Genomic DNA, 26470 nt, shown 5'->3' on the forward strand with positions numbered 1-26470 from the left:
ACTTTCTATAAATTCCCGTTCGTTTTTTCCATATCACACAACCATGTTAACATCGTGATTATATTTTCTATCAAATATTTGAGTGAATTTTTAATAGTAGTGACCTATTTGATATCAATCACTAGTTCATTTTAGTGAGTTAAGAGAGACCCGTAAAGAGTGATCTATTTGATATTATTAAACAACTCCGATTGATAATTAAGCGGATCTAAAAGATGGCATTAGAGTAATGTTGGAGGATTAGTTGATACTAGTCGAGAATCCGCGCGTTGCGGCGGTCTATAAAAATTATACAAATGATTCAAAATTTATATTTGTACAATAAAATAAATTTACCACGACCTATAAAAATTATGATTGATTCAACATTAATATATGTGGCCTAAAGTTTTTTATATTATAAGCATCTCGTGCAATACCAATATTAATATTTAAAAATGCAAAATTGGATTATAATTCATGAGTGAAAAATGAAAATAAATTTCTACATATAATTAACGATATAAAGCAAAACAAATCTTAATTTTAGTTATGTTTTTTTTTAAAAGTAATCATGTTCTTCACTAACATAAAAAGCATACGGCTCTTTAACAGAACTGATTGATGACATCTAGCTATATACATCGATTGGTCAATAAAATAGACGCTTGCAAGAACACGAGTATGTAAAAGTTTAAAAGATATTGGGATGCAAACAGTCTATAACTATTATTGCTTCCAACAACCTTTATTTTTCTAATATTGTATAAAAAACCTTTACTTAAAAGGTGCTTGAACCGAGCAAACACATATTGTGGAAGTGTTGCATGAATAATATTTTCCTGCATACAAAGTAAAACCATATAAAAATTAATAACAAACATGTCTGATGAACAAAACAAATATCATAAAAGAATAAAGAACAAACATATATCACTGACAGTTAATTTATTCACCTTCTCATCCATCAGTATCATGTCAATACTATATTGTTCTCCCGTGTTTGGATTTGTCGACTCTCACATCCGACAAACTCTTACTTTTATCATTCAATCATCTCTATCGTCATTCAAAGCATCTATCATAGTGCAACTCATTATTGTAATATCATGTCAGGACGACATTCTTTTCCTGTGTTTGGATTTGTCTACTCCAACATAGCGGTCTATAACTACTTTGCTTGCAACAACCTTTATTTTTTTTAATATTGAGAGAGAGGAGGTTGTGTTTAGATGATCCAAAACCCTACAATCTATAGGGGTATTTATAGGTGCAGAGAGATTTGTGTGCTACTCTTTCCCATAATTAAATAATCTGAAACAAAATCAGATTGAAACTTTCAAGCTATTATATTCCATAAATGATTTGAAACAAAATCAGATTCTGAAATTTGTTTCTAATATACCCAAAACTAAAAAAGCTTTTTTTAATATTGAGAGAGAGGAGGTTGTGTGTTTTTTTTTTTTGTCATAGAGAGGAGGTTGTGTTTAGATGATCCAAAACCCTACAATCTATAGGGGTATTTATAGGTGCAGAGAGACTTGCGTGCTACTCTTTCTCATAATTAAATAATCTGAAACAAAATCAGATTGAAACTTTCAAGCTATTATATTCCATAAATAATTTGAAACAAAATCAGATTCTGAAATTTATTTCTAATATATCCGAAACTAAAAAAGCTATTATATTCCATAAATAATTTGAAACAAACTCAGATTCTGAAACTTGCTTCTAATATACCCGAAACTAAAAAAGATAGTTCTAATTTTTGATATTTTTCATCCGAAAATTCTAGAAAATTAGAAAAATAGAACAGTGCGATGTGAGAAGCGCCACCTACACGCCCCTCGCTTCTCCTTTATATAAGTATATTGATTTGATAAATCTGGTGTTACTTCTCAAGCCTACTCTTTTTCGGTCTAGTTTATTAAAACTATGCAGCATATGGATAAATGAATGGAAATATTCAGGCTCACATGTTAAATTCTATTCTACTATGCACTGTTATCTATCTTGAACATAAAACTTGTTAAGTACGTCCAAAGAAAACATGTATCCGAACTATGATACACCATCTTACTTACAAAATGGTCATCAAAGTATATCAAAAAAGTAATCAAGTCCTTGCCCAATCTCCCAAATTGAGATGCCGGCTCGCCATGTGTGTGCCACCCTAAGCCGCTCGGCAATTGACAGTAAGGACGGGTAAAATACCACATGCTGGTCATTTCGATCATCAGAATACACAAAGAAATGTTCAGCACTGTTCGTCTCCCACTGCAAGGATGGTTTGTGCCGCTCCAACAAAGAGAGATACTCCCTTCCAATAATTGGACCACCACCTAAGCCTGGATTTTCAAAGCAAGAAAAACTTCACAGTATAAACTTTTTTTATTTAGCAAAAAAAAAAAAAAAAAAAGAACTTCTCAGAATGTTTCTTAAAATAATAAAAAAACTATAAAACATGAGATCAAACGAGTAAAATCTCAGTGCTCGGCAATTTCCAAACAAGCAGCACCACAGGTACTAGATGGACAACAGCAGGAAGAACTCAAGCTGTGAAGTTCAAGACTTCAAGTACAATGTTGAAAATTGCTGCGAAGAGGGGCTTATAGGTGTGCATATAAACTAGAAGAGTCTTGTATACAATATATATTACTTTATTAGATCGATTTAGTTGACACTTAGAGTTACCAACGGCATGAAACAGATAAGCCGGAGACGTTCGAACTCTCTACATTTTTGTGTGTTCAATTACAGAAAATGAGATATAATTACTCAGTCACATGCCTCCATCACCTCTTGGTATTATTAAAGAGAGGAGTATCTGCTATATTAAGCCTTGCAGATCTCGTCACACCTGTGGGCTTTGGGTGCCAGGTTTAAAAAAAGTCATCACAAACAAATAAACTTCATTTCAGCTTTCTCGACAACTTTGTAAATTGTGACTATTCGCCACAGTGCATAAGACATTGGTCCACAGTATACTTTCACATGTGAGAAAAGTCCGTGATAGACTAATAAAATAGTTGATTCATATGTGAAAGTAAGTTCGTCTGAAGGAACCCTAGATATGTTTCAAGCAATGGTCCTTGTGGAGTTGGGTAAATTTAATGATCAAAAGATATTATATTGTAACTGAGCTAAAAAAGATACCTCCTGAAAGAGCAAAATCATTCCCATAGAAATTTAATCCAATAAATATCTTTTGAGCCAAAGTTTGAGAGCTGCTATCGGTGCCATGAAGGAGCACTTGCATGACTGAGTGTATCCACTTTAAAGGTGCATTTGGACCAGGATTCTGAGGGGATGAGAAGTCATAAGTCATCAAAGAGTAACCATCTACTGCATCACTCAATGCTTGTAGATCTTCAAGCCCAAAATCATACTCATTGAGCACCTCCGAATGTGGTGGGCCTATAACATAGACCAACTGCAGACTTTTCTTGCTTTCCATCTCTAGACCCCCAGAATGCATCGCTTGTCCCAGTTCTTGTATAAAATTCAGTGCCTACACCCAAAATAGAAAGATTAAACCAAAGGTTGTTTAAATGTGTTTCTACACATTAAGAAGCATGGAGTTGTTTCCACCCAGCTAGCTATGAGTGAATTCAACTTATGTCTAGTTTTGTTGAAAATGCAGGCCTTGGTTCCTTTTATTTCTTGAATTCCCTATTTTAAAATTTGAAGCTATAATCTAAAGACTTATACCAAGAGTTTTACAAATATGTGACTTGAATTCTTCAAGGCCTGAGACAGCTGTACCAAACCAGAAAAAAAGTTGCCATATTTTTCTAGATACAAGGTTTAATTCTACCAAACTTTAAAGCAAGTGAGAAAAAGAACCTACAAATTGGAGAAAATAAGTAGAAATAGATTGCAAGGATGTCCTGCAGTGTCATAGATTAATGTGTTATGTGTGTGTATAGTCTTTACCCCCCACCCTCCAAACACACACAGACGCAATACACACACTCACACAAAAGTGTATATATAGTAATGTATTAGATTAATGTGTATATATAGTATTTAGTCCCCCCACAAGACACACACATTCACACAGAAGCGTATATATATAGTATGTCCACACATGTAATAATAGATTATTGTGTATAATTTGCATCTATTAACCGTCCCAATGTTATTTAAGGCATCTGGTGCATCAAAGCGAAAGGGTCCCATGGAGTCCTGTGACACGGTAAAGTTAATCAAATATATATGATACCAAAAGTCACATACATTATAAACAAATTTTTGTCACTGATTTAACAGCCATAACTTTAATTTTAAAAATACAACTTAGAAACATAGCATGAGTAAGACAATCATAGTATATACAGTAAGTTAGTCTCCAACTGAAGGCAATTAAAATAATAAAGATGTCATAGAGTTTGTGCATGTCCAAGTTAGAAATGGCAAAAAAATCAGATCAGAATGGATACCGACCGTTTCGACCCGAATAGATTTTAAAGAAGCCGATATCTTGGATTTGGATTTGATTTGATTTTTAGACCCGAACGAGTTTGGATTTGGATTTGGATATTAGGTATTCCGTATCGAAACCCGCCCGAAATCCAAATCCGATCCGAATCCGATCCAAACCTGAAACCTGAAAAAAATCCAAATATCGAAAGTGCGCGCGCGCCCACACACACACATATGTATAGAGTATACTAATGTACTTTTCAATATTAAATATACTAATTTTTGCGTATAATATATATAGATAAAGTGTGAATGTGTATATTGTTGGGTGATGATGTCTTTTTTGTTTAACTTTTAATCTATTTTAAAATTTCATACTCTGTACAGTGAAGATGTTAAATTATTAAATGCGGTTCGAGATTTTATTAATGTGTAATACTTTATTATTAGTGTAGTTTAATTTTAAATATAATGAATTCAAGGGCGAAAAATCAGAAATAATTTTTTTACAATAGTACTTCTATTTTGGGATTTGGGTTTTGGATAAACCTGAACCCGATCCGAAACCCGTGGATTTGGATTTGATATGTCAAACCCGATTGGATTTGATTTGGATTTGGATTTTAAAAATAATTTGGATTTGGATTTCGATATCTCATATATCCGAACCGATCCGACCTGTTGCCCTCCCTAGTCTAAGTAGTTGAAGAAGTGAGGAATAGTTAATTCTTGTCAAATATTTTTTTTTAATCGTAGCAAGTATAAATTGTATAATAACTATATTTAACTATATTTACCTCCAGATTTGTACTTGTTATTGATTCAGATCTGTGCTTGTTATCGATTCTCGTGGTAATAACGACGGTGGAGATAGTGGAGGAGGTGGACATGGCAGGGCGGGAGCATGGAGGGGATGGGGCGAGGCAGAGGAGGCAGGGCGGCAGAGGAGGGAGACAACGGGAAGAGGCTGTGGTTTCAGGCGGCGTAGTCGCCGGAGCTGTGGAAGACAACTGGGGTTGCAATTGAAAGGCAGCAGTGGAGGTGAAGGTGATGGAGGCGGAGGAGGGGAGGAGGCAGCGGTGGAGATGAAGGATGCGGTAGCGGGTGGAAGTGGCGGAGATGGAGGTGGTGGAGATGGTGAGGGAGGTGTAGATATTAGTGATATGTGCTTTAAAATTTAGTGATAATTGATGTGGGTATTTAGTTTGTAGAATAAGGAGGTTTGCAGTAGAATAAGACTCTATATATATATATATATATATATATATATATATATATATATATATATAAAATTAATGATCAATAAATAAATCAACAAAAAGAAAAAGTAGTTGTATTACATATATTATGTGTCTGTGTATGAATGATATAAAGGCGATAAGAACGATCAAAAATGATTACAGAGAAGGGATGCAGGATGGATCAGATACATATAAAGTGAAATTAAGGTTTTACTTCTTTGTGGTTTGCTTTCTGGCTTAATCTTGTTTTTTTTCCATTGTTGGGCTCTGCCCCCCCCCCCCCCCAACCCCCACCCACCCAACACACACACACACACACAAACCCAACACAACAAAAGTGTATATATACTATATAGTAGGTCCTGTAATAGGTTATTTGTATATATGGTAGTCCCCCTCTCCCCCTGCACACATTTACACACAAAAATTACAGCCAACAACTGAACAGTCACGTGAACTGACTTATGATAAGGAGAAAAAAATGATCACTTTTCACAGTGTCGTATCAAGAAAGACAGAGCAAGTAGCCAAAAATTGCTACTTACCAATTTCCTCATATCAGGATCACGCAGGACACCATATGCTGCCCACCTTGACCAAGACTCTAACACAATACCATCAAAATCCATTTCACTGCAGAGAAAGAGGACCATGGATGATTTGAGTCAAGTAACTAAGAAACATGTAGACTACATAGCATATGTATTTTTTCATAAATGAAACATACAAGAGGTGCCAAAAAAAGAAAAGGAGAAGTGCATATTTTCTAATTTAAAGCTCCAATGAAATAGAGATATCGATAGTCGCTTTATTAGTTTTATAATATTTCAATAATTATATGGCTACACTTATCTGGTATAAGAACTTCACCAACTTAAATAAGTGAATACCCATTATAAGGACTAAAAAATATCAATGAACATGTGAAGGATCATATACTCATATCTGTACACAAAAGATGTATTGAATTTGAATTGTCATGTTCTTGCCACTTTATGCAATTGTGGCTAATTGCGGTATTTTTATTGTGGTCTAAATGATCAATGAGAGAGTGGGTACTGGTAATTTATCTGATTGCTTTTCATGGGGGCTAACAATAATTACATCAGTTCTGCTGGTATAAGTAATCGGAGGTTATGTGGTCAATTATTTACCCGGTTAGTCCAATCTAAGGAATCAAACAATTTTTACACAAAAACAATTGAGCACATACTAAAATAATAACAAAAGTGGGAAAACATGCATGCGCTCTACCTGCATTCACCCATGATTAGGTTAATTGCTTTATCCCTCTGCTTCTTCTTTTGTAGCAGGTACGCAGGAACTGCTTCCAGGACTACTCTGGGTAAAATCTACAAAACTAAAATTAAATAGTAAACAGTTGGTCAAAAGTGAGAAATTTGGCAAAGATATCATTTCATTGACATCCCAATGATAAAGGAAAAATTATCTAATGATAACATAATAACAACTACAAAAAAATATAGTCCAACGCCTAAATGGGTAATCTTTGGTTTTACACTTGTAGAATACTCTGAAGACTTAAATAAAGAATCACTCTTACTCTTCACGAATTTTTTTATTCATATGAAATCAATATATTAATCTCTCATTTAGGAAATTTTGAAAGTAACTGATGACTGAAATGCACAAGGACCAATAACCAGCGTAAAAAAGCCTGATGTAAGCCATATTATCCCCTGATTTTCAATAATTTTCTGCTATGAACGACAAAATGAATGATTAAACTTTTTTTTTCAGTAATGATAACCCCTTAAGATGTCAAAGTTGAATACTTGGACTGTATTCTCAAAGATATTGCCTTTACTTTCTAGTAGTTGAAGTCCAAAAGATAGCTGCTGAGTTAGAGTTGGTGCAAGAATATATAATAGATACTCATCTAACTATTATTCTAATAATTTCAAGAAAAACATTCAAATACCTATTACATCTTAGTGACTTTTGAGACAATGAAGCAAAAAAAATTTGCGCTTCACAATAGCTATGCATATGGTACCTTTGCACCTCCTTTCTTTCTAAGCTCTGAAATCCATCCTTTATCGGCATTATGCCTTCCCTCAAGAACTAAATTGGCTCCTTGGCTGGAATGTAAAACAAAAAGGTGAAGACATAAAACAGCAAAAATAAAAAAGTCGTTTTATATATAATAATTGTTCGTCACGTTGTTTTACTAAATATATGGTAACTGAGAAGATCAACAAAGATCTCTCTCCTTTCCCAACTTTTATGTGAAATTTAAAGACATGTGGCCAGATAAATGCCTATAATTTACACAACTTTATGATTACTAAGTATTGCAAGCATCGCAATATTAGTGAACGGGAGCTGACGACATTAAACAGAATAAGAAACCATATTATGTATAATTATTGTCCATCACATCATTTTACTAAATATATAATAGTTGAGAAGATTTACAAAGTCGCAATCCTTTCTTAAATCTCTGATGTTAAATCCAGTGAGAGTTAGCCATTAACATCCAATAGCTTACACAACTCTATAATAATTAGGCATTGCAATCTGTAATAAACAGGGAACAGTTGATATACAATTAAGTGCTTAGAAACAGACAACATATACAAGTGCACGAGTGCTATATGTTGGGCCAGCCAAGCGAGCCTAACTCTACAATAGTACGATGTTGTCCGCTTTGGGCCGAGCCCGCACGGCTTTGTTTTTGGGAACCTCCCAAAAGGCCTTGTACTAATTGGAGTTGTTTTGGCTGCTTATATTCTAGCTTTGGCCAAGCCCGCACGGATTTGCTTTCGGGCTCCTCCCAAAAGGCCTCGTACTAACAGGAGTTGTTTTGGCTGCTTATATTCTAGCTTTCTGCCCCTCCCACAACCGATGTGGGACAACTCCTAACACTATAATCATTTCAGAGTAATTGCCACACACTAAAGCTATAAAAGACTCAACGACTCAGAGAAGAGAAAACTAAAATTATTTTGACACATACGACTTGCTAAATACAGTAATCTTGTGTCGGTTTGGAAAAATGGAACGGATTGAGCATATATAAAAGAAGATACAAGAGGCAGGAATCCCAAAAAAAAATAAAAAAATTATCGAGTGCAAAATTGTTATGATGCAATTTCGGAAGAAAGTGGGTATAGGAGAGAATGGGGAGCATTTGTTCAGAATTGGGGGTGGGATCTCTAGTTTAGGGTGTAAGAAATTGAATGGGGGAAGCAGTGAAATTTTTGAACGCTTGTCCATAAAATAGTTTAAATTCTATTACATACCTTCCAAATTCATTTACACCAACCAAACACAAAATGAAATGTTACTAGAGTTCTTTGTACCTCTTCAGATCATACCACACAGGTGATATATGAGTAAATTTAGAATTGAATTCTTTTGCCATTTCATAGCCCTTGGAATTCCTGCAATATTTTTAAACAAAAATAAACTTAACTACTAACTAATTTCAAAAGTGCCAAGAATTAAGTTATACTTTCATCCAATCAATCACTGTTTCTAAAATAAACGTGCCATATAACAGGCTCCATCAATGTTACAATGTTGGAACCACGCCTCACAGAATATTATAACACAAAGACTTGAACAATAATTTACTACACATATAAATCGACTCTCAATTTGCCACCAAAAATTTGCTACATACAAGATTGTACACTGTGAAACTCACCATGAAAGCGAGGTTGTGGAACGTCCAAAAAAGTCGAAATAGACCTATGGATGTCCTCTTAAATATTTCAAAATAACCTAGTTACTGATTTTAAACAATTATATGGTGTAAATGACTACACTCCATCCCCTCTCCAATTTGTCTTGCTACTTAAGTTTTACAAATTCCTAGCTCCTCAACATATCATCACTCTTAATCGTAAAACTAGCAACTAATTCGACTTGTCTATCGCAATAAGTTTTACCTAAATTATCGCAAAACTGCAAACAATTAAGAAGACACTCGCATATATAAAAAAAAACACAACATACAATCAAAAAATGCACGGAAGCTACTGAAATCATACCAGGGAGTAACATAAGCAAGCACAGAATGCTGAAAAGTCCTCGATAAATTTGCGGAAACTCTCGAATGCTCCTAAAATATCATAACCAAAAATAAGAACAAAAACAAAATACAAAAATAAATAAATTCATTCATTAACATATCTTACAGCGATGATCTCCTGATATTTTACTTCAGCTTTGACGAGATTACGATCGTATACGGAAGGGACTATGGTAGCTGCCGTAGGACCGTATAATGTACGGTATACGATAACTGAAATGGCGGGAATTACGATGAAGATGATGATTAGGTTCTGAGGTCCGAGTGGAAGATTCGAGTTGGAAGACGAGTTAGCTGAGTTGGAAGGCTGATCTGTACGGACGCGCGATTTGGATGAGTTTTTGCGCCGCTCGGTGCTGAGTTCATCTCGCTTCTTCGCCATCTGTTTCGCTTTTAGACTTGCCCAGGCTTCTCAGTGGGCTGTACCTATTCCACGGTAACTATTTTTATTTCCTTATATATATTAAATAATTTTGTAAGAAAAAAATAATTTATATTTGAAATTTCTTAGGTATATATGAAAAACAAAATTATGAATTTGATATGATGTAATATATTAAATTTTGGTACAAAAAAATCCTTTTAAAATATAAAATTATTTTATTCATATTATTAATGTTTAGAATACAACTTAAACAATTTTGTACTAAAACTAAATTTGAAAAACATGCCGCTCAATAAACCGTACCGGCTGTCAAACAAATTAGGTAAATTCAATTCGTTCAAAAAATATTTACATGTATCCGAAATATGGTAAATATTATTCGAATCTAGAACGAAACGGATATTATCCATGTTTGAATCTGACAATTCTGGATACAAATATGGATATAGGCGTATTTGTATCCAAAAATATCTCAATCCAACATATCATATACACACACGTATATGTATATATAGACTAGTGATTGAATACAAACAAAAAAACCTCTTATTTTACACTATCTACTAACTCTATCTCCATTTCTTTTAGCAAACTCATTTCCATCTCTCCCCTCCACAAACTCACCCAGCTGCCACCTTGATCTTACTTCATCTGACTAGCCATCCTGATTCGAATCACCACACTGCTGCCACTCCACTCAATTCGGCGAGTGAGCAAAGTTGTAGAATTTGGGATTTCCAGTAATATATTTTAGTGATTTCCGCTTTGCAAAGTAGTGATTTGTGCTGTACAAATTAGTAATTATCACTTCAGAAATTAGTAATCTATGCAAAAATAGATGAAAATCTCCAGAAAATAGTGAAAATCTCCAAAATTTAGTGAAAGCTCCAGATTTGTGCTCGTTATCGATTCTGGTGGTAATAACGATGGTGGAGATACTAGAAACGGTGGACATGGAAGGCGGGAACATGGAGGGTGCGGGGCACGGTAGAGGAGAGCCGGTAGAGGAAACAGGGTGGTAGAGGTGGCGAGCGGCAGAGGAGGTGACTTAGATGGCGGATGAGGGAGACAATGGGATGGGGCTGTGGTTTCAGGCGGCATAGTTAAATCAGAATTGTGGTGGACAATTGGGGTTGCGAGTGAAAGGCGGCGGCGGAGGTGGATGTGGAGGAGGCAGAGGTGGAAATGGTGGAGATGGCGGGGTGAATGTGGAGGTGGCGGGGATATATATGTGTTTGGGGGTGGGGGGCCTACTTCACTAAAAACTCACTTGAAAGAAAAATTAGAAACTAGTTATCGGAATATATTTAGTGATTATTTAGTTTTTCCATTCACATTTAGGAACTTTCGGTTAGAACCGCCATCTTCGATCACTGTGATCATCTCGATTACCACAATTAATTATGACCAGTACCAATTATTGTTGACCAGTACCAATTATATTTATATCTATTATACTAAATATATTATTAAAAATAGACACCCTTTATAAAATTAAAAAAAATCTTCAATTTTATTGATTGATTATTATTATATTGTAATATAATATATTTAATAATTTTAAAATTTCCGTTTATTGATATTATAAATCAATTTTAATATGATTAGATGTTAAAAATATGAGAGAATATCATTTTATTAGTATATTATGAGTAAGTAATTTGTTTTTTATTAAAAATTATAGTATACATCATATAATTATTATTTTTTAATTAAAAACTAAAATTCCCCGAACCCCGGGATCCCCGTTCCCCATTCGGGGCGGGAATTGGGGAGAAAAAGAATCCCCGTTTGGGGTTCGGGGACTGATATTGAATTCGGGGATTGGGGGTTGGGGATAGCACTCCCCGACCCCGAAGTGCCCCCGCGCCCATCCCTAGTTGATCTACTACAAATAGAATTTTTTTTTATTAAAATCAATAATATTAATAAATAGATATAGAGAGGTGGGAAGAGAGAATTGATGGTAAAGGTGACCAGAGAAGGACAAAGATGTCGGAGATATGTCCTTGAAGAAATTTGTTGGATAAGTTTATAGGAAGGGAAGAGGATAGGAAGGAAGAAAGAATTAGCTAGAGCTGGGGCGAGCCGCGTGGTGGCAGCAGTAGTGGTTGCAACATGGTAGCGATGGGAGATAGTGGTTATGACAATGCAGTATGGGCGGGTGACTCATTGCAGCAAGGGGTGAGGGCATGGGTGGTGTTGATTGTGTGGGGGTGTAAAAAGGGGATAAAATAGTTTTAATTATTAAGTGGTTATATTTAAAATATTAGTGATTTTTTTAATTTTAGGCTTATATTGTTTGTATTTGATCTTCATATATATATATGTACGGTAGCACTCCATAGCATACCCTCTTATATGGAGTTAGGTAGCAGACTATTATAATTATATACATAATATATATTCTATTATATTTTTTATGAAATATAATTGCAAATTTTGATTATTAAACCGAAAACGAAGTTATACAAATTTTTTATTCCAAAGATCATCTAAAATTATGCAATATCTCAGCATGATTCTATAACAGAATAATAATCATCCAGAATTATTCTGTTGTAGAATCAATTTCGAAAATATACTTTTTTTAATCAAATTTTAAGTGTTAAATTACTTAAAATAGATTTATTTTATAGTATTCTATATTAGAATCACGTTTTATATGTATTCTATAACAAAATTTATAATAAAATTGATGATTTATAGTGGCGCACTATGTAACTCCATATAAGGAGTCCCTCTTTGGAATGTTGGCTCATATATGTATATAAGAGCAAGTTCAATGGCGATGTTAAAATAGATGTAGCTATTTTCATAATTTGAAACCAAAAAGTGATTTTTGATGCTAAAATAGAACTTATGATCCAATGGTAAATGTAAAATAGAACCAAACATATCCAAATAAAGCTATATTCTCATTATATAATCTCAAAGTATATAACTATATTTGTCACTATTACTTTATTAATGTATTTTGTCACTTGCATGCTTATGTGACAATTATAGCACCATCTATACTTGGTTCTATATTTAGAACCAAGTATAGCATTTTGCTATTTTAGAGCAACTCCAATGCAATGCTATACTTGGTTCTATTGCTATATTATAGCATCAAAAGTAAAAAAACTCAACTCCAAAGGGGTGCTATATTTGGATGCATACATGCTTAGATGCATCCTTGGTTCTATATTTGAAACCAAGAATGGATCCATCCATGTTGCCACATCATCAATAACTAGAAATTGGAAACTATTTAATGAGTTAATGAGTTAGGTAAAAGTTAATGAGTTGATTCTATATAGAAGTTAGGTAAAAGTTGATGAGTTGGTTAAATTTGAAACTAGTTATAGAACTTAGCATTGGAGTGCAAGTTTTATTTTAGCACCAAAAAACATTTTTTGGTGCTATATTATAGCAATAGCAATAGATATATAGCATCTAGCATTGGACTTGCTCTTACATTCAAGTTTAGCATCCCATTGGAGTTGAGTTTTGTGCTTGGGTGCTATATTATAGCAATAGCATCTACTTTAACACCTCCATTGGACTTGCTCTAAGTCTTTGTTCTAGGGAGACCAATTTCATACAGAGACAGCTAGATGAAAAACCATGCATGTTCATCAAGGCCATTGGATCTAAATAAGATACAATAATTAATAATATTTCTAAATCATAATTATAAAAATATTACAAAAGTTACGATTGTTGAGTGTATAGGTTATACATACACTTTCTCTCTCGCAGGATCTCTCTCGTATAACTCTTTCATCATTTCTCGATCAATCTCTCTCTGATTACAACCACTACAATATTATGTGTTCGTCAAATAATAAAGCTCTGTTTGGTTCGTCCTTGATCGAAATAAATAATTCACAACTTCTTTTTGTAAAGAATTATATTATAGTTTGGTTCTGCACATGGCACTGGTGTGCTGTAATGTGCTTCTATATATTCTATATTTAACCAGTACAACAACCAAAATAATTTGCCAGAAGGACTTCAGTTGCTCTAATCTCTGCTATATACCTTACTAAACTTCCAAACAATTTTGTAATCTGTGACCACAATTTAATTATTACAATCAACATCAGCATCACCAGTGCCTACATATCTAACACACACTTCTCTATACTAAATAATACTGCCATTATTTAAACTCTTCATGATAACCATGTTGATTGTCACTCACGTTCACAAGAGCCATGAGAAAAAACAAAACAACTGTATCAGCTTTTGTTCCTATATAAAACTTGTGTACTTGATCTCTCAAATCTGAAAGCAGATTTTATGTCTTATTTAAGTGGACTCATGCAGATGGGGTCTTTTATGTTAACTTTAAGGATGAAAGGAGTGTAGGAATTGCAACATAGCTAGGCCTTTGTTTATAAAACTTAGATGTGTTTGATTGGCAGAAATTGTTCTTTATGTTGTTTTATACTGTCCCCAGCCTATCATATGATCAAACTGATACTTATAGTGAGTGAAGGGCTAAAGTTGAGACGCGGCTAGCTGAAGTTTCTGAACATGGCTCTTATAGTTTTATCATGAGCACATGGTACTGCATCAAGCTTTAGGGTTCACCTGGTGAATGCTCAACTAGGGCTACGGAGATCTGAGTCCTTCTCGACACAATCCATACCAAGGAACAGATGCAATATGAAGATTAAACTTTAAACATAATATGCTTTTGGTACTAAAGAGTAGAGGTCCAAATTCATGATATCCACTATTAAAATGAACTTTTTATTTGATAAACTGAATGATTACTGTAAATTTTTCGTTCAAATGAAACAAATTTGTTTTATATTAATCTAAGTTTCCAGTGCATTTCACTATGACGCGGATGAGTTAACCGACAGTTCTCAAAAGAATATGGTTTTGACTTTTGATGCTTATATGCTGTTTTATTATATATCAATTGACTGTATTTCACATGTTGGTCCCTATTCTATTACTAAATCATGCTCCCTCCGTCCCAGCAGGTTGTTTACGTTCTCGCATTTTAAGACTCCTACAAAGTATAGTTTCATAACGTTTTTTTTTTAAAAAAAAAAGTTTAAACGTCAAACTTTTATTCAAGGGGAAAAGATCTAAAAGAAAATATTATGGAACTATATATGCTTTATAGAATAAGCCTTAAAATGCGTGCCAAAAGGTAACGTAAAGAACCTAATGGGACAGGGAGTATTATATAACCAATCAGTAAGCTTTCGATGTGACGTGGACATGACCATGTTCTTGGAACTATAAATAGAGGGTGGAAGCCAAGTGATCTTCACAGAACAAACTCAGCAAAAGCTCCAGCCCATACAAAAAATCTTCAAGGCACTGTTTGTTCACTCTCCCTCAACGGCTTCTGGCCTTGCTTTCTTTTGCATATATAAAATGCTGGTTCTTATTTTTCATTATATATGTTTATTAAATAAGGCTAGGAGCTATGGAGGGAGAGCTAACAAGCCGGGGCTTGCTTGTACAACTCAATGGGAGTCATGAACTACCAAGGAAGCCTTTGTTCACTCCCCCTCAAAGACTTCTAGCTAGCTAGTTCTACCTTGAATGTCTAGAATCCAGAAGTCTTTAGGAAGAGTGGACAAATGTTCTCATGATGTTCCCAATTGCCAATCAAAGAACGAAATAGTTATTTCACTGTTCTCATTTTTTGGTTTCTAATTCCCTGCAGGAATATCACATTGCTATCTTGGAAAATGAACCGAAGGCGATAATCTGTCAGATGCTCTTTTGGTACATGAACTTCAACAATAGCATTTGTAATTGTAAGTTATGTAAAGCTTCTTTAGTATGAAATTAAACTAACCCTACTTGTTTTTACTAAACACTTCTTCTAAGTTCACAAACCCTAGCTATTATATATGACACATAATGGTATGTATTAGAATGTATACTATCTGGTCTAATCATAAAGCAACTGTCGAAAAGAGCTCTTCTGCAAAGCATAGGATACACACTTTGACCTGCAACTCATTAAAATGTTAGAACAGCAGCACTTCCTATTTTTCTGATACTCAGATTTGGAAACTAGAAGAACCTAATTACTCTAATATATTTAAACTTTCTTGCCTTTTCTTTGTGTCTTCCACTTACAGAAAGGAGAAAGTTTGGTTTAAGGGTTTGCACCAATAGAGACATTAGACTATCTAGGACGCACTTAATTACACACTTAAATATACCTGAAATTATGTACAATATGTACACAATTGAAGACTTGAAGTAATGCACGCTAGTGTTAATGATTATGTAGAGTACCACTGATGCTCAAAGACTGACTACGGATTGCTCAGGTGACTGAGATAGATCTTTACAGCTGTTTATGGTCCAAAAGGGAGCTGGATAACAGAAGGATAAATAATGGAAAGAGTGAGCTACGGTAATAACTAATGACTAATTGTTGATACTATGCCATCGATCTTCACAGTAGGACACAAATTTTAAAGGCTGCACTGTCATTGGGAGGCTGTAGAGTAAATGGTCACTGCAACTAGTGAACATACATAAAAATTCAAAAGAAGAAGGAATCGATGTACAAAAGGGGAACCAACAATATTCTCAGAAGCACACCGTTCTCCGCCTACAGCCTAGGATCGAGTCTAGAATTAGTTTCTGTCATCTTAATATCTGAAATCTACACTCTAAGAATTTTTATTTCTGGGTGATAAATATATCACAAGCTCATAAAACTGTTCTAAGAGTGCAAATTTAAGTGAAAACATAAAATCATGAAAATTTTAAGATGTAATTTATGTATTCTCTTTTTTAATTTCATTGCATTCTGTTTACTGTGTTGCTACAATTATATTGATTTCTATACAACTTTCTGCATAGATTACAGGATTGATAATGTAAATTAAAACTGGCTTACTCATGTGCTGTCCCATTAAATACATTAGATAATGTGCCCATTTGGCTTACCTTATAAGTAACTTATAAGCCGAAACATGTATGCCACTTATAAGTGTACCAACATTGGAACGATATGCAGAGAAGTTTAACATGGCCCTCTGTGCGCATAGATCAAGCAATAGTCCAATGTCTTCTGACTATGAACTCGCCTAGCTATGAAGATGGTTTACAAGGCCAAAGATTAGAATGCTATAATAACATTATGTCACTCAGTATTCAGAATTTTTTTCTCCACAAGAGATGTTACCTGACATGCATGTACAGCCAGGAAGAAGAATGAAAAGTAGGGCTAGTTATCAAACACCAAAATGTGACTAGGAACGTGACTTTGATGTCATATAAACCTCTCCTTCATTACCCTGTGTAGTTGTATTCAAACGTAGAGTTGACTCGTATACCAGAGAGCTGAGTTATATATTTTGTTTAGACATCAAATTAAATAGAATATATTGCAAAGTTAAACATATTATTTTCCTATTGTTGTTCCCTTTTGCGTGTGCCGACACAGTTGTTATTATCCCATAAATTTTTTTAGCAAACTACTGAACATCTAAGCTAAGAAAAATTGGTATTTTCAAGAGATGGCAACATGCTCTGAAATAAAACCATATATGTGAACTTTTACAGTTAATTTAGAACAAGCCTTAGTTAATTGGGATTAGAATGCTCGATGTTAGATTTTATAATGGATATTTGTTGAAATATAGCATAAGATCCATTTGGGGCATTCTTCTAACACCTTAAGATTTTAGATAATTAGATGGACCGGTTCTCAACATGGTATCAGAGATGCTAATACTGTTTGACGGACTCTTGATCCTCAGAACTTTATTACTGCAAAATACCTGGACAAAAGCTAGTACTGTTTGACGGACTCATTAATCTAGGGATGTAGTCATGTAGAGCGTAATCAGTTATTCCCCTTCCAACATCCGTCGCAAGCAGCTCGGGTTGATCTGTAAGACTTGGGTCAGTCTAAGATATAGGTATGTCGTATGAATGTCAAACATGTGAGCATACTCCTCCAATGATGCTACATTCTGGATGCTATTTTTTTAACATAATGCTGTAAATTTACTTGGATCTTCTTTAACTATACTAAAATCTGTAAAGGCTGTACATACTCCTCCAATGATGCTATTTTTTTAATATAATCTCTAAAGATTATATCCGACTCTGGATAATGCTGTGCCTGAAATTTACTTGGATCTTCTTTAACTATACTAAAATCTTGAAGATGTTGCAGCAAAACCTTTCCAAACTTCAAGAAGACTGTCTTGAGACTAACGGATAATTCTCAGGTTATATATAAGTGCTGTGAGTGCATACACCTTAAGTGAAATAGCAGATAGACGCCAAATGTAATGATCCAGGACAAACTATGCAAGTTTTCCATCACTGACTAATGACATTCTGCTAGAAGGCTTGGGTGAGTCAAATAAATAGGTATCTGTAAGGAGTTGTTATAATCTCAACAATTGCATTACTCGCTTAAGGATGCCAGATTCAGAATGGTAATTTCTTTTTTCAATAATGTTGTATAGATCTGTTGAGAACCAATTCATCTAAATCTTATACTATATATATTTCAACAAGACTATGCTAACTCATAACAACAAGACTGTTCTTCTGAATATGGACGATCCAAGGGTTGTAAAAAAAAAAGGAGACTGTTCTTGTGGAAATGGACGATCCAAGGGTTGTAGAAAACGGGTTATGATGCGTATACATTGAGCCAAATAGCAGAGAAACGCCATATGTAATGATTCAATACAAACTCTGCAGGTTTTTCATCCTTAACTTCTAACAATATGCATCATTATCAACCAGAAATATTAAGTCGAACTTTTTTTTTAATTATATTTAGCATCAGGAATTCAGGATAACTAGAAATTCTAAGCGAGAAAATATAGCATAATTTATTACTAATAATTTCACTGAAAGTATATACAAGAAGTGACATCATAAGACTGCCGGGAAAACACAAGATCTGCTGAACTGCAGGGGAGTGGAGTGCAATACTTTCCTAACAACTATATATTTGTCAATGGGGCACCAGCAACTTATACACCACCATTTTTCAAAGCCAAGCATAAGAAATAAGACCAGAATACCATAGGCCAACTACAGACCAAAAATCCAAAACAACAGTGAGAAAAGCTACAACTAGAACCTGTACCAAGCATCTGAGGAAGTGAAAACGCCGCCAACTACACACTCCACAAAGACTGTATGATCTTAAACACTTGCAGAGTTTAAGAAAAGAACTACTACATCCTTATCTGTCTCCTTTATCTTATGAACTTAAGTCTTCAACTTGACTATGATTCAGCATGGTCATCCTCTCAGACACATCGTCTGCCAGTGATTTGAGGTTGAAATTGATTAGCGCTGTAACAAAGTAGCAAGTCTACTCTATGGTGTTGCCATATATTAATACCTAAACAAAAGACTGATGCAGTTTACCTTAAGGTATTGGAGGATTGCCCCAAATGGATCTTAATGTCTTCGTCTCCGTATTAAATTGTGAGAATATTGGGGGTGACGGAGAGTGAACTTGAGACCTCTGCCAAATCTCGTTCTGATATTGATAGGGCCCACTTTACACTCCCCGTTGTCACCAATCGGGCCTCCCCGCAGACAGCCAAGAAGCCATCAGACAACGGGTGTTCCTGTCATCCAGCAGCAAGATCTCCTATAAATAAGAGACTTAGGTGAGAGGTCGAGGTGAGCTGATCTTCACTAACACATTTACCATAAGTTCATAAAAATACAGCCAACTGATTATCACGCCGGAGGGGCATGACGGCCACCACCCCCGGTCGAGCCTTGTTTTGCAGGACTCTCTCCAGATTCTTTCCACCACTTCTCGGCGTCAAGACAGTGAAGCCGAGGTCAACAGAAGGAGACGATTTTGGCCTTATCAGATATCATGTTGAGAACCATTCCATCTAGAACCTTAAGATATTGGAGGATTGCCCCAAATGGATCTTATGTTATATTTCAACAGTAGTTTCAACCTTTCAGTACTTTTCGTGGCTGGAAAACCTGACTTAACATTCACCTCTCTAACACTTCCAATCATAAGGTGACACACCTGCTAACAAAGGGCTTGTAGTTCTGCGGTTGATCGAATCTTCTATCTAGTGACCATACCTGATGAAGAAAGGTACTTGGTAAGACAACCAATACTGACTTTACTACCAAGCTTGGATAAGCATAATTTCAATATTTTCACCCCGAAAGAAGCTCAAAAAATAGATCACAAATAAAGTGCTCAAATATATTAACTCAAGGTGAGAGTCCTCTACTTGCCGATGACTCTGCTACATTAGAAGTCGAAAGTAAAATTGCAGCTTAATTATCCACTGGAAACAGATTCCTTAAATTCCAAATTACTAGATTAGAAATAATGTTGCTTTGCAAATATAATTTAATTATTTGATAGTTAGTATTCTTTTGATTCCAACTTCCAAATGTTCTGTTGCAAATCACGGTGGGAGGTGGTGGGAGGTGTAGCGACGGTGTTGTGATGTTTGGCTGTGCAGACTGCCTGTATCTTTGATTCATATTAACTGAAATTAACCTATAATTTAATTTTTTGAAAAATTTAGATTAAAGTTGTAAATACGGTTGCAAAAGTTGCAAACCCTATTTTTGAAAATAAAATTTGAAAAATAGTAATTTTGAAAATAAATTTCAAAGGGAGAGTATTTTTTATAATACTTTTTGATAAACATAGTATTTTAGATAATTTCTCAAAAAAAAATTAAAATTATTTATGAAATTAGCTATAGCCATATAACTCAGCTAGAGTGAAAAAATTAAAAAATCAATTTCTCAGGCCTTTGAATAGAATCAAAAATACTCACTCCGTCCAATTTATATCAATCATTTTCCTTTTTTATATATACAAGAAATAATGAACATTTTTTAATAACACCTATTTAAAATTATTATAATTAAATATTTATAAATCATATATATATATATATATATAATATTAACTAATTCTTTTTATCTTTTATGTGATTAAGATTAAGTATCTGTCTGGGCAACAAAGTTTCCAGCTTGTGTTGATAAAAAACCGGCTTTTATTTTTTTTTGTCAGTTTGTGTCAAAAGTCAAAAACACTTATATAAAAAGGTGAGAATGTTAACTTTTGTTTCAGGACTTCTACTTCTTTACCAAATAATTTAATCACGTATAAGTTTGATTTTACTTCTCATTTCTAATCCAATTCTTTACTTTAAGTAGGACTGTAAATCAATACGGACTATCCGGTGTCTCGGCTCATATCCGGCTCAAAAATATGATACATGTCTCATATCCGTTTTGAAAACGATCCAAATCTAGCGGAAAAATTAAGTCCGTATAATATATGATCCCGGATATGAGCACACCTATATCCGCTCAGATTCGGTCTCATATAATTTTTCATAATATGATCCTACCCGAATAACCGAATATGATCCACGGTTCATATTCGATTGAAACTCATATACATATTACTCCCTCTGTCCCATTTAATTCTATACGTTTCTTTTTGACTGTTCGACACGCATTTCAATGCTCTTATAAAATATAGTTCCGTAACTTATTATTGAGTTTTTTTTTCTGAATAAAAATTTAAAATCCGAATTTTAATTCAAAAAAAGAAAATTCTAAAAATAAATTGCACAACCACACTTTTCAGGAGCATTAAAGTCCGTGCCGCGTCCCCGTCCCGCAATATATATTACTCAGGGGGACAGAAGGAGTATATTTTAACACCATCATTTTTGCAAGTAAATAGTCATCATTTTATAAAATTTTAATATCTTATTTAAGTTTATATCTTCATAAAATATGATTATTTAATGTGATCATGCTTATTATCTTCATATATATATATTTAATAAATGATATATACCAACATATAACTATAAGTTTTAATTTAAAATTATTATACTTTATAATATTATTTTTACTTAGACTAAATTATTATTATTTGAACAACTGAAATAATAATGATATTTGATGTTAGTGGATCATATCTGGCTCATATTCGATGGATCATAAACTATCCGGTTAAAAAATAGAAAATACGATACTGGATCATATCCGGTTCAGATCCGATTCTCAAATATCCGGGATCGGTTTATATCCGAATAAAACGATCCTAGACCCAAATCTGGACAAGTTAAAAATAATATGATCCGGTACTTGAGTAGAGGGGTAGCCGGGATCACCCCGATCATTTTACAGCCCTAACTTTAAGCAATAAGCAATTTTTTTAAGTTCACCCAAACGATCTCTAAGTCAAGGATTTATTTGAACAACTGAAATAATAATGATATTTGATGTTAGTGGATCATATCTGGCTCATATTCGATGGATCATAAACTATCCGGTTAAAAAATAGAAAATACGATACTGGATCATATCCGGTTCAGATCCGATTCTCAAATATCCGGGATCGGTTTATATCCGAATAAAACGATCCCGGACCCAAATCTTGACAAGTTAAAAATAATATGATCCGGTACTTGAGTAGAGGGGTACCCGGATCACCCGGATCATTTTACAGCCCTAACTTTAAGCAATAAGCAATTTTTTTAAGTTCACCCAAACGATCTCTAAGTCAAGGATTTATTTTAAAAACGTACTACCTCTCTCTCATTTTAATTGTCCACTTTACTCAAATCACACATATTAAGAAATATTAAATGAGATAAGTTGTTATCATTGTTATACATTGGTTAAACAGAAACACTATTAAATTTTCATTTATTTTATTAAAAGTGAATATAGTTTGCATCGTAAATCATGAAAAATGTGTAGTAGACTAATACATGTTAATATTGAAACTCATATAAAATTTGTATTGAACAAAGAAGAAAGATAAATAATCTGAAAAAAAAATTCTTAGCAAAGTGGACTATTAACATGGCAAGGAGGGAGGGAGTACCGGTCAAAAACCATCTTTGAAACTAGTATGACGGTGTGAATAGTTCTTACAATTTGTTAAAGAACACAGATGACGTGCTGATTCTGTCTGAGCATATTGGTGAAATGACAATAAAACGACAAGACTCTGGATACGAACAGAATGTTGTCATGTAATAACGGACACGGTTAAAGTTGGTTAATCTCACACGTCAAGTGGTCATAGTCATGTAAAAGTGGGTGCGGAGAATTTGATAGCTTATGTGTCCGAGGATTTGGTAGGTTTTTTTGTACAAGGTGGCATAATACAAATTTATGATTTAGTTTAATTAATTTAGTTTTATGACTAATATATAATTTATGATAGAAAATAACGAAGAAGATATATTATTTATAATTCATGATAACTTTGTGATAAATTATATAAATGATAACTAAACTATTACCGCAGGGATATTAACCATGTGTATAGATTTTGGGATTAGAAAACAAATATTAATATTGCAAAAATTTTAGTTTAAGATGATGCAAGTATAACTCACAATATTTTATCTTTTATATTTTAAAAATAAGCACAAGGTTTTATGTTATCTACATATACGTGGCCGTTTGTTACAGTTTTCTCCTCCATTTACTTCCGCAAAAGTATATAAAAATAAATATTCAGAAAGTCTTTTAAATTCATTTTTTTTAAAATCAACCTAATGAAATTGTAACAATATCTCGTTTAAATGTAGGTGGAGATTTTATAAGTGTCGAGAAAAAAACAAAAAATCCAAGACATGAATATTTTATGAAAAAGCAGTGAGAGATAAATATTGAAGAATTAAAATGAGATATACATAGCAATAAAGAGAAGAAGGTGGACACGTATTAGTTGGAAGCAGCCTAGCTGTAGACATCTAAGGAAGTCTCTGGATCATGTGGTGGTGTAACATTCTCACGCAGTCCCTTGCATGCAGCCACAAGTTTTGCTGCTATCTCACCTCATTCTACTGCTAAACCGCCTTCTTATATTTACTCAACTACCCCTCACAATACACACTGTGGTCTTGAGTCACCAAGGGCAAAACCGTCCACTGAAAAAAGTGTCATCCTTGCTCCCCAGCTATTTAAGCACTGCTTTACAGTACTTCCTGCATATACTACTAGTGTTCCATAAAAACACAGTATACAACACATTTGTGAGTAATAGTATCTTCAAATCTAAGCTTTCATAGCAATTAAAATTAATCTATATATCGTTTTCCTAGTTTTTATTTTTTTTTTAATTTGTTGATATTTTCTTGTAGCAGGAACGTTATGATGCTGGATTTACATTGATTGTATACTGATCTTGGAACTGGATTTGCTGTATCCACCGGCAAAAGGTTGCAGTACTGCAAGAATCATATTAATTAAGCTCATCAAATTCGGTACTTTCTTAATTTCCAGGTGCACACATGCACATATATACTCGATGCCTTAAATCATGTATTATGTGTTGTAATTTGAAGTAGCTTTACGTGCATGCATATTAATCATGAATTGTTCTTGATTGTTCTTGTCAGTCGTTATTTTGTTAGTAGTTAACGACGGATATATATTCGTTGCTAAATTCCGTTGCAATACGTGATTATTCTGGTAGTGAAATTGCGAGATCTGTAGCTGAGTGTAAAGATGCATGTGAAATTGTTTTGTTTTATTTGACTTGTGATGGATTTGTAGGTTGTTGGTGTAGTTTGTGAGATAAAATGATTTGCGGTAAACTGATCAAAGAGTATAAATTACTTGCAGTTGTTGGTTGTTTGGAATGATTAAATTTAAGCTTTTTTATTTATGGGTTGTGATGTATGCCTATGAAATTTGCTGTTGAGAATTTTGGGTGTTATATGCATGTAGCTAGCACCTGTACAAATTTTATGTTGGATGTTTCCTTTGACCATTTGGCTTCTTTTCTCACAACTTTGACCATGCTTCTTGAATTTTGTTTTCAAGCCCCAGTTGGTTTTATGTAGATGCACAAATTATTTCATCTGTCTCACTTATAAACAATTTGTATGTTCAAAATCAGATCGGGTCAAAAATATTTAGACCCGTTTAGTCCTTGGTACCGGATCGGAAATTATCTTTTAATTTTTATATTAATTTTTGTATAAATATTATATTTTAACAAATAATTTCCGCTTTTTGAGAAATTAGACCATTATTTGACATCTTACTTGAAGTTTTAAAAAAAATGATAAAACATAAATTATTCGGTTTGCAATTTTAGATTTAGAAAAAAAGATTTGGAATTTTTGATGTAAACCGGATTTAAAAGATCTAGTTAGATCTTTAAACTTTTTTCGGATCAATTTTCCGATTTTTTAAATTCGGGTTGGGCCAGCTTTACTTGAAATATTGGTGGCCTAGTTATAAGGCCCACATGGGACCAAACCCAGGTTTTCTGAATTATATCTTTTTAGTGGGATCATCTAATGTTTTGGATTTGGACTTTTTCTTAAGGAAAATTTTTTGAAGTGTAAATTTTGTATTTAAACTGATGAGGTTAAATTATAAAATAAGTCTGATGAATTAATTATTCGTTTCTTAATCTATTTTTCTGATTTTTATTTTTATAATCTAAAAGACGTTGAATGGATTAAATGTGTGAACCGTATTGCTAGCTATACATAAGTCCAGACAAGAAAGACATTAAATTAAGTGTAAATAGTGTTGAGAGTAATTCAACTACATAAAAGTGCTCTTAACTTTGTTCTTTCCGAAAGAAAATTAGGCAAGATTCCTACAAATATTTTTTGTGGATAGTGGGAATCTCAGATATATTTACTTTTCACATTATAGTTTCTGTATTTACTTTCAAAGCTAATATTGTTTGTTACCTATGTTTGTCCATGAAAATGGAGGGCTTTCATACAAATTTAAAACCCAAAAAAAAAAAGTGGATCTTAATTTGTTCAACTACTAATTTTTTGTATATATATTTGCAAATTAAAACCATTGCTACTATATATATTAAACCAACATATTTGTCATATATTTTCAAATAATTTATTTCTTAAGCAGCAACTTGGGTTATTCCTTGAATCTTTGGTACTAGCTTGTCCACAAAATATATTCCTGTGGTAATTGTTAACGTTGTTATTATCTGTTGATTAGGATGATTATTAGGAGTAAGACAAGTTTAACTGATATACTATTTTCACAGACGGCACTCAACACAAAAGCAGGGAGTATTCCTAGGTTCATACATGCAGTTATTAACGGAACTGTGTTTTTACTTTCACTTTCTTCAACATGTTTCCGGCAAATTTCCTCATATGCATTTCATGCTCTATTAGTCCTTATCACAATTCATTTCACACTCTTTTTTTTTGCTTAAGGAATCAAGAAACTTTCACCTCTATCGCCAAAGTATTGTTTTTCATATTTTCACACTTTTTTTTTTGACAATTTAGACTTATATGTCTAATAAATGAGTATCTGTTCTGATATTTTCACAGAGTGACTTTAAAATTCGGGAAACATCATGATTCAGTTTAAATTTGT

The 26470-nt window shown here is 33.7% G+C and overlaps 1 protein-coding gene across 1 annotated transcript; it reads right to left on the bottom strand.

Annotated features, from left to right (window-relative positions):
- Nucleotides 1–1956: 1956 nt before the first annotated feature.
- LOC108205929 (uncharacterized) lies at nt 1957–10143 on the bottom strand. The gene is made up of 8 exons (XM_017376056.2): nt 9812–10143; nt 9665–9735; nt 8972–9052; nt 7663–7747; nt 6900–6997; nt 6191–6278; nt 3136–3490; nt 1957–2327 (listed from the first exon to the last, which is right to left on the bottom strand). Exons 1-8 carry the CDS (start codon nt 10085–10087, stop codon nt 2074–2076), a joined length of 1308 nt encoding a protein of 435 aa, XP_017231545.1. The 5' UTR covers nt 10088–10143; the 3' UTR covers nt 1957–2073.
- Between the last annotated feature and the right edge of the window lie 16327 nt (nt 10144–26470).

This window comes from Daucus carota, chromosome 2 (assembly GCF_001625215.2).
Source record: "Daucus carota subsp. sativus chromosome 2, DH1 v3.0, whole genome shotgun sequence".
NCBI classification, from domain to species: Eukaryota; Viridiplantae; Streptophyta; class Magnoliopsida; order Apiales; family Apiaceae; genus Daucus; species Daucus carota.